General features: G+C 42.0%; 1 protein-coding gene across 1 annotated transcript; it reads left to right on the top strand.

Annotated features, from left to right (window-relative positions):
* The first annotated feature begins 3,339 nt into the window (after positions 1–3,339).
* Positions 3,340–8,374, top strand: LOC307210109 (uncharacterized protein C17orf67). The gene is given in 5 exon segments (XM_079965728.1): positions 3,340–3,479; positions 4,727–4,812; positions 4,814–4,828; positions 7,422–7,542; positions 7,661–8,374. Coding segments are annotated over 4 exon segments (267 nt in total). The 5' UTR covers positions 3,340–3,430; the 3' UTR covers positions 7,539–7,542; positions 7,661–8,374.
* The last annotated feature ends 7,042 nt before the right edge of the window (positions 8,375–15,416 follow it).

Raw genomic sequence — 15,416 nt, 5'->3', positions numbered from 1 at the left:
AGGAAACGGCCGCCCGACCGCCGGCCCACGTGACGAGGGGTAGAGGCCGAACGAGGGATGCTGATGAAAGGGACGGGCGAAGGGAAGGAGGAAGGGAGCTGATCACCTGCCGCCCCGCTCTGCGTCACTGACTCCCCTCCCGCCTGTGCTTTGGACTGTACTTTCTCTTGACTATAATTTGCTTTTTGAAAACGTCAGCCTTTCTCCGATGAAAACAGGGACACCCTGTTCCACAACAACAACAACAATAAAAAGTAATAATTATGATAGTAATAATGCTTATTTTTATATCCTGCCCATCAGGCTTTCCCAATAGATGGGACCATCATGCATTTTCCTTGTACGCTGAAGACGTTGTGCCTTTTCACCCTGATCTTTGACAATAGATACATATATAGGGTTCAACTTATTCTCTTGACCATAATTTGCTTAAAACTGCTTTATAAAGGTAAAGGGACCCCTGACCATTAGGCCCAGTCGTGACCAACTCTGGGGTTGCAGCGCTCATCTCGCTTTATTGGCCGAGGGAGCTGGCGTACAGCTTCTGGGTCATGTGGCCAGCATGACTAAGCCGCTTCTGGCAAACCAGAGCAGCACATGGAAACGTCGTTTACCTCCCCGCCGGAGTGGTACCTATTTATCTACTTGCACTTTGACGTGCTTTTGAACTGCTAGGTTGGCAGGAGCAGGGACCGAGCAATGGGAGCTCACCCCGTCGCGGGATTCAAACCGCCGACCTTCTGATTGGCAAGTCCTAGGCTCTGTGGTTTAACCCACAGCACCACCCGCGTCCCATAAACTGCTTTATACTGTGTTTTAAAATTGCTGTAACCCACCCTGGGGTCTTGGTAAAGAATGCGGAAGAAAATGAAATAATACATATCCTTCAACATTTCTCCAATGAAAGTGGGGTTTCCTCGTCTGTTGTTGTTGTAGTAGTAGTATTTATACCCCACCAATCTGACTGAGTGGCCCCAGCCACTTTGGATGGCTTCCAACACATATAAAAACATTAAACATTAAACATATAAACATATAAAACATTAAGCGTTAAAAAAACTCCCCTATACAGGGCTGCCGTCAGATGTCTTCTAAAGGTTGTGGTTACGTATCTCCTTGGCTCAGTGGTGACACACAATTCCATATCCTTCAACATTTCTCCGATGGTAATAGGTCATTCTAAAGAAAAGTGGGACATTCCAGGTTCAAATCAGAAACCAGGATGGCTTCTGTAATCCGGGACTGTCCCTGGAAAATAGGGACACTTGAAGGTTCTGGTGCTCCCGACCTTGTAATTCAAACATAAAGTGAAGCTTAAAGACCAATATCAACAGTGCTATCAGGAGGGGTTTTCCCTCCCTAATTATATCACAACCACAATCCATTTGTTGCAGGATTAAAGTCTTAAAGAGTTGTACCCAACGAAGACCTACCCAAGGTAGTCCCACTGAAATTAATGCATTTCAGTTAGTCATGCATGTTAATTTAAGTGGGTTTACTGAACAGAACTAACCTCAGATATAACGTAGAGGGATTTATTACAGAGAAAATGGATTGGCAGATTGCAATCCCACTAGAGGGAGCTAAATTGAAAGAAGATGAGGAAGAAATGGAATACTTGTCTGAGATGTGCTGTTTGTGTGCTGAGTTTGAGAAGCCTCATTCAAAGGCTGATGCCTAAACTCATTCGCCCAACTGCATGGTATAAGTTGTATTTCCAACTGGCTAAATAAATAGAATCACAGCCCAGCTTCTTCCTGAGCCTTTAACAGAGGTTTGATAATGCAGAAGTGAATGGGTAATACTTTAAATGGCATAGAGCCAAAGGCAATTGCCAGTTCATTTTTCAAATCAAACTGCTGTTGCAGCTACAGATTCCAAGTTCAGAAGCTGGCAGCCCTAGACTGCACATGGAACAAAAGTGGATCTTGGTAAGTTCATTAGGATGGTGTTGTCTTGAAACACCACCAGAAGCGAGCCAATAGAATGCAGTTTCCCCACTCTGTCTCCCCTCTGCCAGCCCTTCAAGGCCCACAATAAGGTTTCCTGGATGATATAGGCTCTGGATCTAAAACCATCACAGCCATCTTCCCGCATCAACTTCAGAAGATGACGACAAAAATGCATTTTTATTTCAATATGGTCCATTGCTAATTGGCACAATGTTTGTTTTTCATACACACCCTCCCCTCCCCCTGTGCCTGTTGGGTGAGGAAAGTGCCACACTTTAATGACATTAGGGCAAGGAGTAAGTTGAACTGAATATAACGGGGAGAAAGGAGAACTTGGCACAGGTCCTATGACAGGTTACAACAGTTTAACTTGGCCAGATGGGCAGGATATGATTAATCAATTAATAATAATAATAATAATAATAATAATAATAATTGTTGTTGCTATTGTTATTGTTATTATTAAAATTCAGTACTAAAAACAGTTAAAACAAATTGCAGCCATGGGAATAGGATGAGTCCTGAAAACAGGTCTCAGGTGCCAAAGTGAAGGTACAAGATACATCTTTGTAGGGAGGGAATTCCACAACTTAGGGCCGTCTGGCCTGTTTCAGAGTCTAACTCAGGGGTCAGCAAACTTTTTCAGCAGGGGGCCGGTCCATTGTCCCTCAGACCTTGTGGGGGGCCAGACTATATTTTGAAAAAAATAATGAACGAATTCCTATACCCCACAAATAACCCAGAGATGCATTTTAAATAAAAGCACACATTCTACTCATGTAAAAACACCAGGCAGGCCCCACAAATAACCCAGAGATGCATTTTAAATAAAAGGACACATTCTACTCAGGTAAAAACACCAGGCAGGCCCCACAAATAACCCAGAGATGCATTTTAAATGAAAGGACACATTCTACTCATGTAAAAACATGCTGTTTCCTGGACCATCCACGGGCCAGAATGAGAAGGCGATTGGGCCAGATCCGGCCCCCGGGCCTTAGTTTGCCTACCCATGGTCTAACTCTTCTTCTTTGGAAACAATTGATAATAATGAATCTGGTGTAGACATTGTGTTTGCCTGAGCTAGCTTCCTTCTATATAAACACACACACAAACACTTCAGGCAAATTCATCTTGGCCCATAGCACCTTTCGGATACCCTCCTCCTTGTTTACTTCTGCCTTTTCGGTGCTCCTCTCCATGTCTTGTTTTGTTTTTAAAAAGTGTTGAAACGCTGCAAAGAAGGCTTGCCTGTTTCTTTTACCAAGGAATAGATTAGCACCTCCCCAAGAATGTCAAAAGCTCACAATAGCCATATTCAAAACCCAGGACCAGATGTCCTCAAACGCATACTCTTAAGTCATAGTAGTCAAAGAATAAACAAACATCTGTGACTGACGTAGCTGCCTCAAGTAGGCTAATACCTCCGTCGGGGTAATTCATTTTGGAGGAGCAGACTAAGAAGCAGCAGAATCAAAATGAAGACAGCTTTTGTTATTGTTTTGACCCTTCTAACCATTTTTGTAGGTAGGTATTATTAGCAATGGGGGTGGAAGGGAATATGTACTATTCTGTCGGGAGCTCTAGACAGCAGACTGGCTTGTTGTATTTTGCTACTGAAATTTTCTCCACGATTCTGGCTGAACTTCACTGTGGTGTTACACTGCAGCCTTTTAATTTTGACAGCTTGACAACCAGGCTAGTGTGGAAGATAATCTATAGAGATCAATATCAGCCCTATTCCTGCGCATGTTTACTTAGCAGTAAGCCCCGCTGAATTCAACGGAGCTTATTTTACCAGCAAGTGTTCTTAGGATTGCAGTCTGAAAGAGATCCATCCTGTGGATATTAGAGTCACAGATCAGTAAACAAACTGCTAGCTGCTGTTCTCTGGAACACACTTCGTACTAGGGTTTATGTACTTGTTCTGGGTAAATATGCTTAAGATCTCACTGTGCTGCTACAGTCCTATGCATCCATACCTGGGAGCGATTGCCTTTGAATTCAGCGCACTTAACTTCCACAAAAGGTTGCACAGGGTCCTTTAAAGTTGTAAACCTGTTTTTTTTTAATTGCCAGTATTTTACTGCAGCTCTTGCTTAGTGATCCATGCTGTTTCTTTGCCTAGATAAGGCTCTCAGACCAATCAATCAATTAATCAATCAATCAATAAAATAAATGCCTTTATCTTGCATAGCAGCCCTTTAGATGATGAAGTGCAATATTAACCAGGATGTTCTCCTGCACAAACTGTGTTGAAATGAATGAGAGCTGTTCAGAGCACGCCTTCCATTCATTTCAATGGGGCTTGCATGCACACACACACACGCACACACGCGCACCCCCCCCCCAGTGGATTGTACCCAATGGAAAAAGAGTAAATCTGATCACAAGTAGACGGTGCCGTTATACTTTCCTAATTTTGTGAAGAGATGTGGTTCTATGTAGGTTTTGTTTACTTTAACCTATCCAACTTATAAACAAGCCCTAGTTTATTATTAAAAATGGTTTCAGATTCCACTCATGCCTCCTGGAATGTAATATCCTCCTGAGAAGGCACTGTAATGAAAGAACACTTTGTGTATTGTAATATATATATATATATATATATATATATATATATATATATATGTGTGTGTGTGTGTGTGTGAGAGAGAGAGAGAGAGAGAGAGAGAGAGAGATACACACACACATATCTATAATATAAGCCTTCTATATACTTTATCGTGTACCTGAAAACTTAACTATTCTTGTCCATTTCGCTTTTTAAAAAGATGCCTCGCCAATACTACCAGAAAAACAAGCCAAGCAGCTTTTGAGAACCCGTCGCGAAGACAGACCAAGAAAAGCTGGCTTCCCTGTATGAACCAATGAGGGTGATTTTAATATTTCACTTAAGTAAAAACAGATGCTTTTGGGTTGTTTGTTTTTGCTGGCTTATCTTTAAATGTGACACATTCTAAGCAAACCATTAAAATCAGCACAAAGCTTCTATTGTTAAGCTTTTGCACATTTTTTTGCCAAAATAAACTCAAGCGGATCATTTCTACAACGGCATGATTGAATGTACCTCTGTGTGCTATCTGTGCGACTTCTTGCCATTGCTCTCCAGGTCTGAGAATCAATAACTGTACACACCTGCTACTCCATTCTAACAAAATGGCTCAGTTTTTAGTTAAGAAAGCTGTATTTCATCTGCAGGAAGGGGGCACCAATCAAGCAATGCTTTAAATTATTGTGTGCATTAATGTACAAAGTGAAGGATAGAAGAGTATGCACGACAAATCCTCATTTTTTAAAAAAACAACGACCCACTATAATATTAAGCCTGTAATTCTATATTTACATTACTGATCATTTTTAGGAACTTAATAAAAGAGACCAGGATTCCCCCCCCCCCAGTCGTCTACCCTTTTAGTCTCATATATTCCATATGCTTGTCATTTATTCATCTTTACAGACCTTCAACTACCATTCACACATAAGAGGGACTTTGGTCTTATAGCATTCGCTACAAACTGTTGTGAAGCGAGGCCGCATTACACCATCATGTTCTTTTTTCATGTTGTCTCTGATTTGTCCGCAAGCCAAGCAACTTGTACCAGAGAGGTACTGTAAAGGTAAAGGAAAACGGACCCCGACCATTAGGTCCAGTCGTGGCCAACTCTGGGGTTGCGGTGCTCATCTCGCTTTATTGGCTGAGGGAGCCGGCGTACAGCTTCCGGGTCATGTGGCCAGCATGACTAAGCCGCTTCTGGCAAACCAGAGCAGCACACGGAAACGCCGTTTACCTTCCCGCTGGAGCAGTACCTATTTATTTACTTGCACTTTGACGTTCTTTCGAACTGCTAGGTTGGCAGAAGCTGGAACCGAGCAACGGGAGCTCACCCGTCGCGGGGATTCGAACCGCTGACCTTCTGATTGGCAAGTCCTAGGTCCTGCGGTTTAACCCACAGTGCCACCCACGTCCCGTTTGTATCAGAGAACACTGCCTTAAATGCAAAGCAGGCATGGGGGGGGGGGTGATCATGCAGGTGACCTCTGCCTTAATGGAGATCTAGGTGTCTCTGCGCAGTGTTTTAAAATGTGCTGTATTTATTTACTGATACTTAAAAACAAACAAACCTGATTAGGTCTAGATGCTTTCTTCTTTGTTTATTTCTTATTATTTAATTTTTGATAGTTTTTAAAAATTAATATTAAATCATACTACTTATAACTATGATATGGAGATACATACAGAGAGAAAACTGATAGTAGAGAGACAGAATAGAGTGTTTTTTTCAGGATGTGATGCTAAGAAAGATGGGAGCTGTCCCAGGTGGGAGCTGGGAAGATGTGGATCACAGTTTGTGTACGGAAGATTAAGATAGAAAGTTGACAGAATATAAAATTTTGCTTGTATGTGAGTGTTTTTCTTCTTTCTTCTTTGTCTTTACTCTCTTTTTTCATTTTTTATTATTTTGTTCTCTTTAGATAGCAGCTTAGTTTGGTTTTTATTGTATTATACGTTGAAAACCTTTAATAAAATTGAGTTTAATAAAACAGATTCAGGTAGGTAGCCGTGTTGACGTGCTGACGCAGTCGAAATAAATTAAATAATTGTCCAGTAGCACCTTAGAGACCAACTAAGTTTGTTCTGGGTATAAGCTTTCGTGTGCATGAACACTTCTTCAGATACACTGAAACAGAAGTCACCAGACCCTTATATATAGTGGGAGGGTGGGGTGGGCTTTTTCTCATAAGGGTAGTACCAGAAATGTGCAAATGTGTAGGTTCCTGGAGAGAAGATTGGGGCTGTTTTGCTCCTCCTCCAGTTCTACTGCTCTATAGTGAGCTAAGCTATGGTTTGGCTTAGCGTTTGTCTCACTACACATGAACGGTGAGGGATAAGTCATAGAACAAACCTACAGCTTGTTGTTTGCCTGAAGTGAGATAAACCACAAGCCTGAGTTCAGACACATCACTAAGCCATGGCTTAGTACAGTGGTACCTCGGGTTACAGACGCTTTAGGTTACAGACGCTTCAGGTTACAGACTCCCCTAACCCAGAAATAGTAACTCAGGTTAAGAACTTTGCTTCAGGATGGGAACAGAAATTGCTTGGTAGCTGCGCGGCGGCAGCAGGAGGCCCCATTAGCTAAAGTGGTGCTTCAGGTTAAGAACAGTTTTAGGTTAAGAACGGACCTCCAGAACGAATTAAGTTCTTAACCCAAGGTACCACTGTACATAGTAGCAGCAGGGCAAAAGGAAGAGAAGCAGCTGTGATCTCTCTGGGAACCTGCATGTTAACTCATTCGTGCTAAACCATAGTTTGGCTTAGCATTAGGTGCAAACTGGGTCAATAAGTTTGCTGTTAGCATATACTATGGGTAAAGCAACAGTCACTCTAAGGTAGTTCAGTACATCTAACCAACAGACTCAGTGGCCCATCTCTGAGTGGCTTTAAAAAATACTTTCCTTTAACAGGAATACCTGCTTTACCTCCAGCAACTGGAACAGAGATCTGAAGAACAATTCTTTGAGCACTGGCTGAATCCACACTGCCTCCCTCATTGCAACAGGAATATAGTTCACCCGGTGTAAAAGGGTCAGTTCCTTTCTGAATGACAGCAAGCCTTCTTTTCATTTTTAACTATTTCTTTCGGGGCAGAAACCTCATTTTGCAATGCGGTGTTGTGATAACATTTCCCAATATTTCTTCCCAGATCATCCTTCTGTGTGGGGGAAAAGAAACCGTCAACGTTAAATGAGACAAGATTCACCTAGTACTGTCTATGCCAGTAGAACATCCAAGGCTTGGGTGTTTTTGGAGACTAATCTGCTACTTAGCTGAGCTTTCTTGGTAACGATAAGCGCTTCATTTTGATGAAAAAGCACAGGTATACATTTGTGCAATCTCCCAGGCCTCTGTCTCTCTCTGAAACATGGAATCGTGATTTCTAGTTTAGAAAGCGGTAGGTTCCTTAGACATCCCTAAGAATTCTGTTGCTATTCTTGTTCTTCAAAATGCAGCCACCTGAAGTGGTTTAAGTCAGCATCTGTGCATCTGTTTTTAAGTCAAGAACCTCAGCGGCCAAGGACCATAGCTGTCAACCTTCCCCTTTTTTGCTGGAAATTCCCTTATTCCAGCACCGTTTTCCGCTGCTTCCCGCTGCTATCCCGGATTGTTAGATATCCATAGACTGTCCCTGAGGCTGCTGATCCAACTGCAATGCTTTGCCCATTGACTTGGGAGCAAGTTCCTTTGAACTGAGCATTCCTGGATTGCTCGGTTGGTTAGAGCGCCTGGTGCGGATAATGCCAAGGTTGCGAGTTTGATCCCCATATGAGACAGCTATTTGGACTAGATGATCCTCAGGGTCTTTTCCAACTCTACAGTTCTGATTTTATGCATGGACCTGGGCTGCATCCTTCTCCCATCCCTGGGTAGGAACTGAATCCTACCCAGTTTAATAAAATGTAATCCCAGAGAAGATGGGCATCTTAATGATCTATACTGCCTCTCTAGCAAGACCAGATGCAAAAGAAGGCAGGACTCCGTACCCTTACTAGTTGCATAGAAGCGGGGATTTCAGCAGGTGTAGCTTGTTAACGGAAAAATCCGAGGGCTCCCTTGGACAAAAACAAAGACACCAACCAGGATTATTTAGAGCAAAACAGCAGCCTGTAGGCTTGGCCTTTATTGATCTGTTGCAACAGGGTGCTCCCCTCACCTGCAGGAGAGAGGAGGGGCCCAGAAAAATGGCATGCAAGGCCTTATAAAGACTTTTAAAATTCCCACCCTGTAGATCAAGACCACCCCCAGAAACATCATACATACATCACAGAAGGGGTGTAACCTAAGACCACCCCTCAGATACATCATACCTACATCACAGAAAAGGCAGTCTAAAACAAAAATTTTAATATTGTTTTTTTTCTCCTGCCCTTGTTTATCTCCTGTCTGGCAGGTTACTTGATTGGATTTCCTGGGTAGCCTGGCCAGTCTTTTGTAATGATAAATACTTAGTTCCTGGGCCATGTCATAGACTCACACCTTATTCAAACACAGACATACCCTTAAGACAGGATTTGTGAAGGAAAAGACAATGGGGAGGCGTTTCCATTTTGACCTTGCAGAGAAAAGATTTGGCCAGTTTAGGAATCAAAATGGTTCCAGGTTGGCCTTCCTGTGCTGATCTATGTATGTGCTTGGTTGGTACACTTATGAACATTACCATATATCAAAGACTTCAAAATTCCATATATCAAGACTTCAAAATTCCTATCACAAATGGCAAGCAGACCCACTGAAATCGCCTCTTCTTCTGCACAACTAGTAATGGTGCAGAAGCCCTGTCCATTTTTTCACCTGGCTGCCCTCCCTCCACTCCTTTTCCGCTACTTCTATTTGTTTGTTCCCCTCAGTTTCTCTCTCTTTTTTCTGATCTTAAGTTCCGTTCTCCGCACTTCCGCAGCAATGTGCATATTTTTGTTTAAAAATCCCCACGAAGATTCGTCGTCTCATTGCAAACTTCTCCTAATGCACACATATTTGAACACAGTTTTGACTGATCTACACTTTTTTTGAATGCCATTTCCTCCAGTACAATGCCTTTTTGTGCACATCATTTGGTCCTTCATTATTGTGGAGAAGTGCATATTTTGAAGGGTTTTGTCTCATGTATCAGTTGGGCAGTACAAATAGGGGTAGTTTCTAATTAAAATAGCTTGTGTCCTCAGAGATGTCCTTTCAAGAATGCAAGTTTGTGTGTGCCCACACACATATTTCCTCGAAGTTGAGGAATACATAGCTGCAATTTTGTTCCAAATGCCAGAAACTTCCACTTTAGGGTAGAAAAGGAAATTGGAAGCTTTAACTAATAAGTAGCCACAGGGGCAAATAACGTAGCGGATTTGGAAGATGAGCTGAATGACAGTAGTTTTGCTAATTACTTTGTAATTAAATGCAACCATTTGCTCAGCATTAGCTTTCTGTTAATTGCCTCATATAAAACCTGCTTCAAACAAAGCTTGTTTTCATTATTTTGGTGTTTCTTCATTGAATCCGATAATGAGTGTGGGTAGAAATTTTCACTAGGCAGTGACTTGTTACTCTATAAATGTGGCTGTAATAGCTGCTTGCAGATCTGCCGCTCCCCATTCCCACCCTCCTTCAATAGTCCAACGGTGGAGTTGTTTCGCCAGATCACGAGTCTAAAATACAGCGTGCAGTGAACCAGGTGTGAAAGTACAATGTGTGGCATTCGTACAGAGCCCACGGTCATCTCATGGACTATTGACCCGTACACCACTAGTCTGCTGGCACCAACCAGGTCCTCCCCGGTAAATCACTTAGTCTCAGTCAAATTGCCAAATGATTGCAAGGCATGCTTTGCTCCTTGCTTACATATTGTACCAATGGTGGTTTTCCCATGGGAGTCAGGAGTTCTTATCTGCTATACAGTGACAATTTGTAGATGAATCTGCCTTAGTTCAGTAACTAAGAGGTGCAAAAAAACTCCCCAGGAGTACTTTATGGGTATATACAAGGATGTGTTGAAGTGTGACCAGCCCCAAAATGAAAGTGAAGTAGAAGTGGTTCTGGGGGTGACGTAGCTTTTTTTTTGGGGGGGGGGGTTGTGCACAGGGGCAGTTGCCCTGGGTGCAAAATTCTTAGGGGGTACATAATTTCAACACCCGGTGCTGCCTCAATACACTTCTGCACTTCTGTTGCTGAGCTCTGTTGAAAATGGATCATAATCGTAATTATAATCATAATTTATTTGTACCCCTGCCATCTAACTGGGTTGCCCCAGCCACTCTGGGTGGCTTCCAGCATATATAAAAACAAAGTAAAACCTTAAACCTTAAAAAGCTTCCCTATACAGGGAATAGGGTTGCATCTAATGATTTTTTTTTGGTATATTATTTTCACCAATACATGCACCTGTGTGCAGATTTTACCCCCAGTGTATGCCTCTGTGCATTGCTTGCTTGGAGAATTAATTAAAATAAATTGAATTAATTAATTTAATTAATTAATTAATTTTGAAGGATGGCCACTCTTCTGTTTGCATTGCATTTCAGAAAAGGCAAATTAGGCAAGTTTGCTTTCAGATGCAAACTAAGTTGAATTTCTCCCGCATCCCTAGTCCAGAACAAGGCAGGCCCAAGACAATTTGGCACCTGAGGCCCCCATTACCCTGTCAGGGAAGAATGGTTGAGTGAAGATCTACACCAGGAACAAGGAGGAAACAAAGATCAACATCCAATCTGCTGCTCCTGCGGTTGACTCTCCTTGCCTCATAGGTGGGCTGGCCCTGGTCCAAAGTCCTGCCTGATCCTATTTGTTGTTTGACTATCGGTTCAGAAGGCCTGAGGATGGGGACAAGATGCTTGGACAAGTCTGTTTGACAACTTTGCATGTTCCACTCTTGGTTTATTAGCAGGAAGCTTACAAATGCCTTGTTGACACAGGGGGTGATCCTTGCTACCTTAATGGAGTATAGCTGCTCCTGAAAAACAACAAACAAACAAACAAACAAACAAACAAACAAACAAACAAACATATATTGGAACAACTATTGGTTTATGGCTAATGGCTCTAACCTAAGGAAATGTCTGCTGGCCAATTCAAGGCACTTTGGAATGAAACTGATTTTCCTAAATCCATTTCATTTAGAATTTAGGTGCTGAAACTACTTTGGTCACCTAAGTGTATGGAAACCGAAACCGAAACTGAATTTGTTAAATTCTATGAAATTGTTAAAATTGTTAAACTGTAGGAAAACCCAAAATGGGACGCGGTGGCGCTGTGGTCTAAACCATAGAGCCTAGGGCTTGCTGATCAGAAGGTCAGCGATTCGAATCCCCGCGACGGCGTAAGCTCCCGTTGTTTGGTCCCAGCTCCTGTCCACCTAGCACTTCGAAAGCATGTCAAGTGCAAGTAGATAAATAGGTACCGCTCTGGTAGGAAGGTAAACGGCATTTCCGTGCGCTGCTCTGGTTCGCCAGAAGCGGCTTAGTCATGCTGGCCACATGACCCGGAAGCTGTCTATGGACAAACACTGGCTCCCTCGGCCTATAGTGCGAGATGAGCGTGCAACCCCAGAGTCATCAGCGAATGGATCTTACGGTCAGGGGTACCTTTACCTTTACCTAGGAAAACCAAAACATTATGACAAAAACCCCAAAGTTCTTTATCATGTGAGAACATGGTACACCAAGAATCACTTCTTACCACATGTAACTTCCTAGACTCTGAGATTTTTCTCTGAGCTCCTTTGAGATGTCCTTTTTTTGTTATTGCACCCCCAATTATAGAGTGCCCATCTCAGAGGACCCACTTTGCACTTACTTACAGTGGTACCTAGGTTACATACGCTTCAGGTTACATACGCTTCAGGTTACATACGTTTCAGGTTACAGACTCCGCTAACCCAGAAATATTACCTTGGGTTAAGAACTTTGCTTCAGGGTGAGAACAGAAATCGTGCTCCAGTGGCGCAGCAGCAGCGGGAGGCCCCATTAGCTAAAGTGGTGCTTCAGGTTAAGAACAGTTTCAGGTTAAGGACAGACCTCTGGAATGAATTAAGTTCTTAACCTGAGGTACCACTGTACTTATTTATTACCTGCCCTTCACCCTGAGGTTCCAGGGTGGGTTACAACTTTAAAACATAATACTGAAAACTGTTTTAAATAACTTAAAATCACCAAAGCAAGGTGGGTCCTAAAAACATACATCTCAAGTGTCAGAAGCAAAGGGGAAAGAGAGGTGTCTTCAGCATTCATTGGAAGGTGGAGAATGAAGATGATAGATGCGCCTCTGTGGGGAGGGAGATCCATAGCTTAGGGGCTGTCACCGAGAAGGCCGTCTCCTGGGTCCCCACTCAGCTCACCCCAGCCTATATATCCAGTGGTACCTTGGTTCTCAAATTTAATGCATTCCGGAAGTCGTTCCAAAACCGAAGCATTCCGAAACCAAGGCACACTTTCCCATTGAAAGTAATGCAAAATGGATTAATCCATTCCAGACTTTTAAAAACATCCCACAAAACAGCAATTTAACATGAATTTTACTATTTAACGAGACCATTGATCCATAAAATGAAAGCAATAAACAATGTACTGCAGTCACACAATCAGTCAATCAATCAGTAGCTGAAGTGGGTTCCACACAGTCACAAAAACACAAAACAAATAGCAAAAACAGACAGCATAACACTCAAAATGGAAGTGTGGCACTCAAATAAGAAAAAAACCACACCCAAAATGGAAGCGTAACAATCGAAACGGAAGTGTGGCACTCAAAATGGAGCACATTCGGTTTCCGAAAAAGGTTCGCAAACTGGAACACTTACTTCCAGGTTTGCAGTGTTTGGGTTCCAAGTTGTTTGAGTACCAAGGCGTTTGAGAACCAAGGTCCCACTGTACAGTGCTACCTCAGGTTAAGAACTTAATTTGTTCTTCAGGTCTGTTCTTAACCTAAAACTGTTCTAAACCTGAGGTACCACTTTAGCTAATGGGGCCTCCTGCTGCTGCCGTGCCACCGGAGCACAATTTCTGTTCTCATCCTGAGGTAAAGTTCTTAACCCGAAGGTACTATTTCTGGGTTAGCGGAGTCTGTAACCTGAAGCGTATGTAACCTGAAGCGTCTGTAACCCGAGGTAAAACTGTATATCTATATCTATCTATCTATCTATCTATCTATCTATCTATCATCTATCTATCATCATCTATCATCTACAGTGTTTCCCAACCTTCAGTCTCCAGCTGTTTTCAGACTACAGTTCCCATCATCCCTGACCACTGGTCTTGCTAGCTAGGGATGATGGGAGTTGTAGTCCAAAAACAGCTGGAGACTCAAGGTTGGGAAACATTGATCTATCATCTATCTATCTATCTATCTATCTATCTATCTATCTATCTCTATCTCTATCTATCTATCTATCTATCTATCTATCTATCTATCATCTATCATCTATCTATCTATCTATCTATCTATCTATCTATCATCTATCTATCTATCATCTATCTATCATCTATCTATCTATCATCTATCTATATCTATCTATCTATCTATCTATCTATCTATCATCTATCTATCTATCTATCTATCTATCTATCTATCTATCTATCTATCATCTAATCTATCTATAATCTCTTGGGCCTTGAAGATCTTGTTGTAGCCAGGACTGACCCACCCATGACCACCTCAGGTGCTCAGATCTGGGCTAGCTCAGGTTGTGGCAGGTAAGATGTTGCTGCATTGCATCGGCCATGTTGGCTGGAGCTGATGGGAATTGTAGTTCAACAACATCTGGAGGAAGGGATCCCCTTGACCACCCCTGGCCTAGGCAATCTAGGAATTGCCTCTTCTATTAATGTTTAGAAAAAAAAATTCTGGCCCATGCTAGCATTAGCTTAGCTATTACATTACGTATTCTATATCTTAAAGCCACATAACTTTCCATTATTCTCCATGTGAATATCTTGCTCAAAGCTGTACCCGTGAAGGCGGGTTTCAATAAAGTTTCTCAGAAAACAGTTAGAATATTAGAATGCAGTCACCACAAGAATATCTAATACTAGAGGCATTGGTATGTATTTCAAAGACTTGGGGCACAAATTTGCACCTGTTAATTTATAGGTATAGATGCAAATTTAGGCTGAAGTTTCCAAGAAGGGAAAGCAAACTGGCTTACTCTGAGCTATGTGGTGGCGCCAGGATTTTCTTGGTTCAGTAGTACAGTGTATGTTGTGGATTGGGCCCTCTGCTCCCCCACCCCCGCCAAGTCATTGGCAAGAGTTATGTACAATATCAAAACTAAAAGAAGTAGCTCTGGGCCACTTAAGATGGAAAATGGGTGGGTTCTCACCAGCATTCACTCTTTAGCCTGCCCAGTTCCCTGTAAACAGTTTTAATAAATTAAAAGGGGTTGCAGGGGAATCAGATCTGGGATTTGGTGCATGAGATAAGAACTTCTAGAATGTTTAACTTGTATCGTTTAAATCTTTGTGTGTTCACAGACCAGCAAACCACTTCACTGGAACTGGAAATCTTTGAAAGCTAGCTGTCCACTAGATGTCACTGTTCCTGCATGTAAATTATATAAACTTTTTGACTCAAATGATAAAAGTCTTAATTGTAGGTGTCTCGTGGCTATAATGTAGCGCTTTCCCCATACAATGGGGAAAAACAGATTCATTATAACCTATCCATCCATATATATATATATATATATATATATGGAAAAGCAGTATTGTTATATTGTTTAATAATCCAGGAATAGTTTAGCATATTGATCCAATGATCTTATATAAACCATTGAGTTGTTATCAGTTACCTCTTCCTATAAGTAGTTTCGTTTTGTATAATTTTCACCATAAGTAAACTTTAATTTTCAAAGCCTGAATAGAAACATGGGCACTTGCTCAGTAAACAATTGCTCTGAGATATATTTACACACATTGGTTGGA

Source organism: Podarcis cretensis (assembly GCF_951804945.1).
Source record: "Podarcis cretensis genome assembly, chromosome: 2".
Lineage (NCBI taxonomy): Eukaryota > Metazoa > Chordata > Lepidosauria > Squamata > Lacertidae > Podarcis > Podarcis cretensis.
This window is presented reverse-complemented; position numbering and strand designations above follow the sequence as displayed.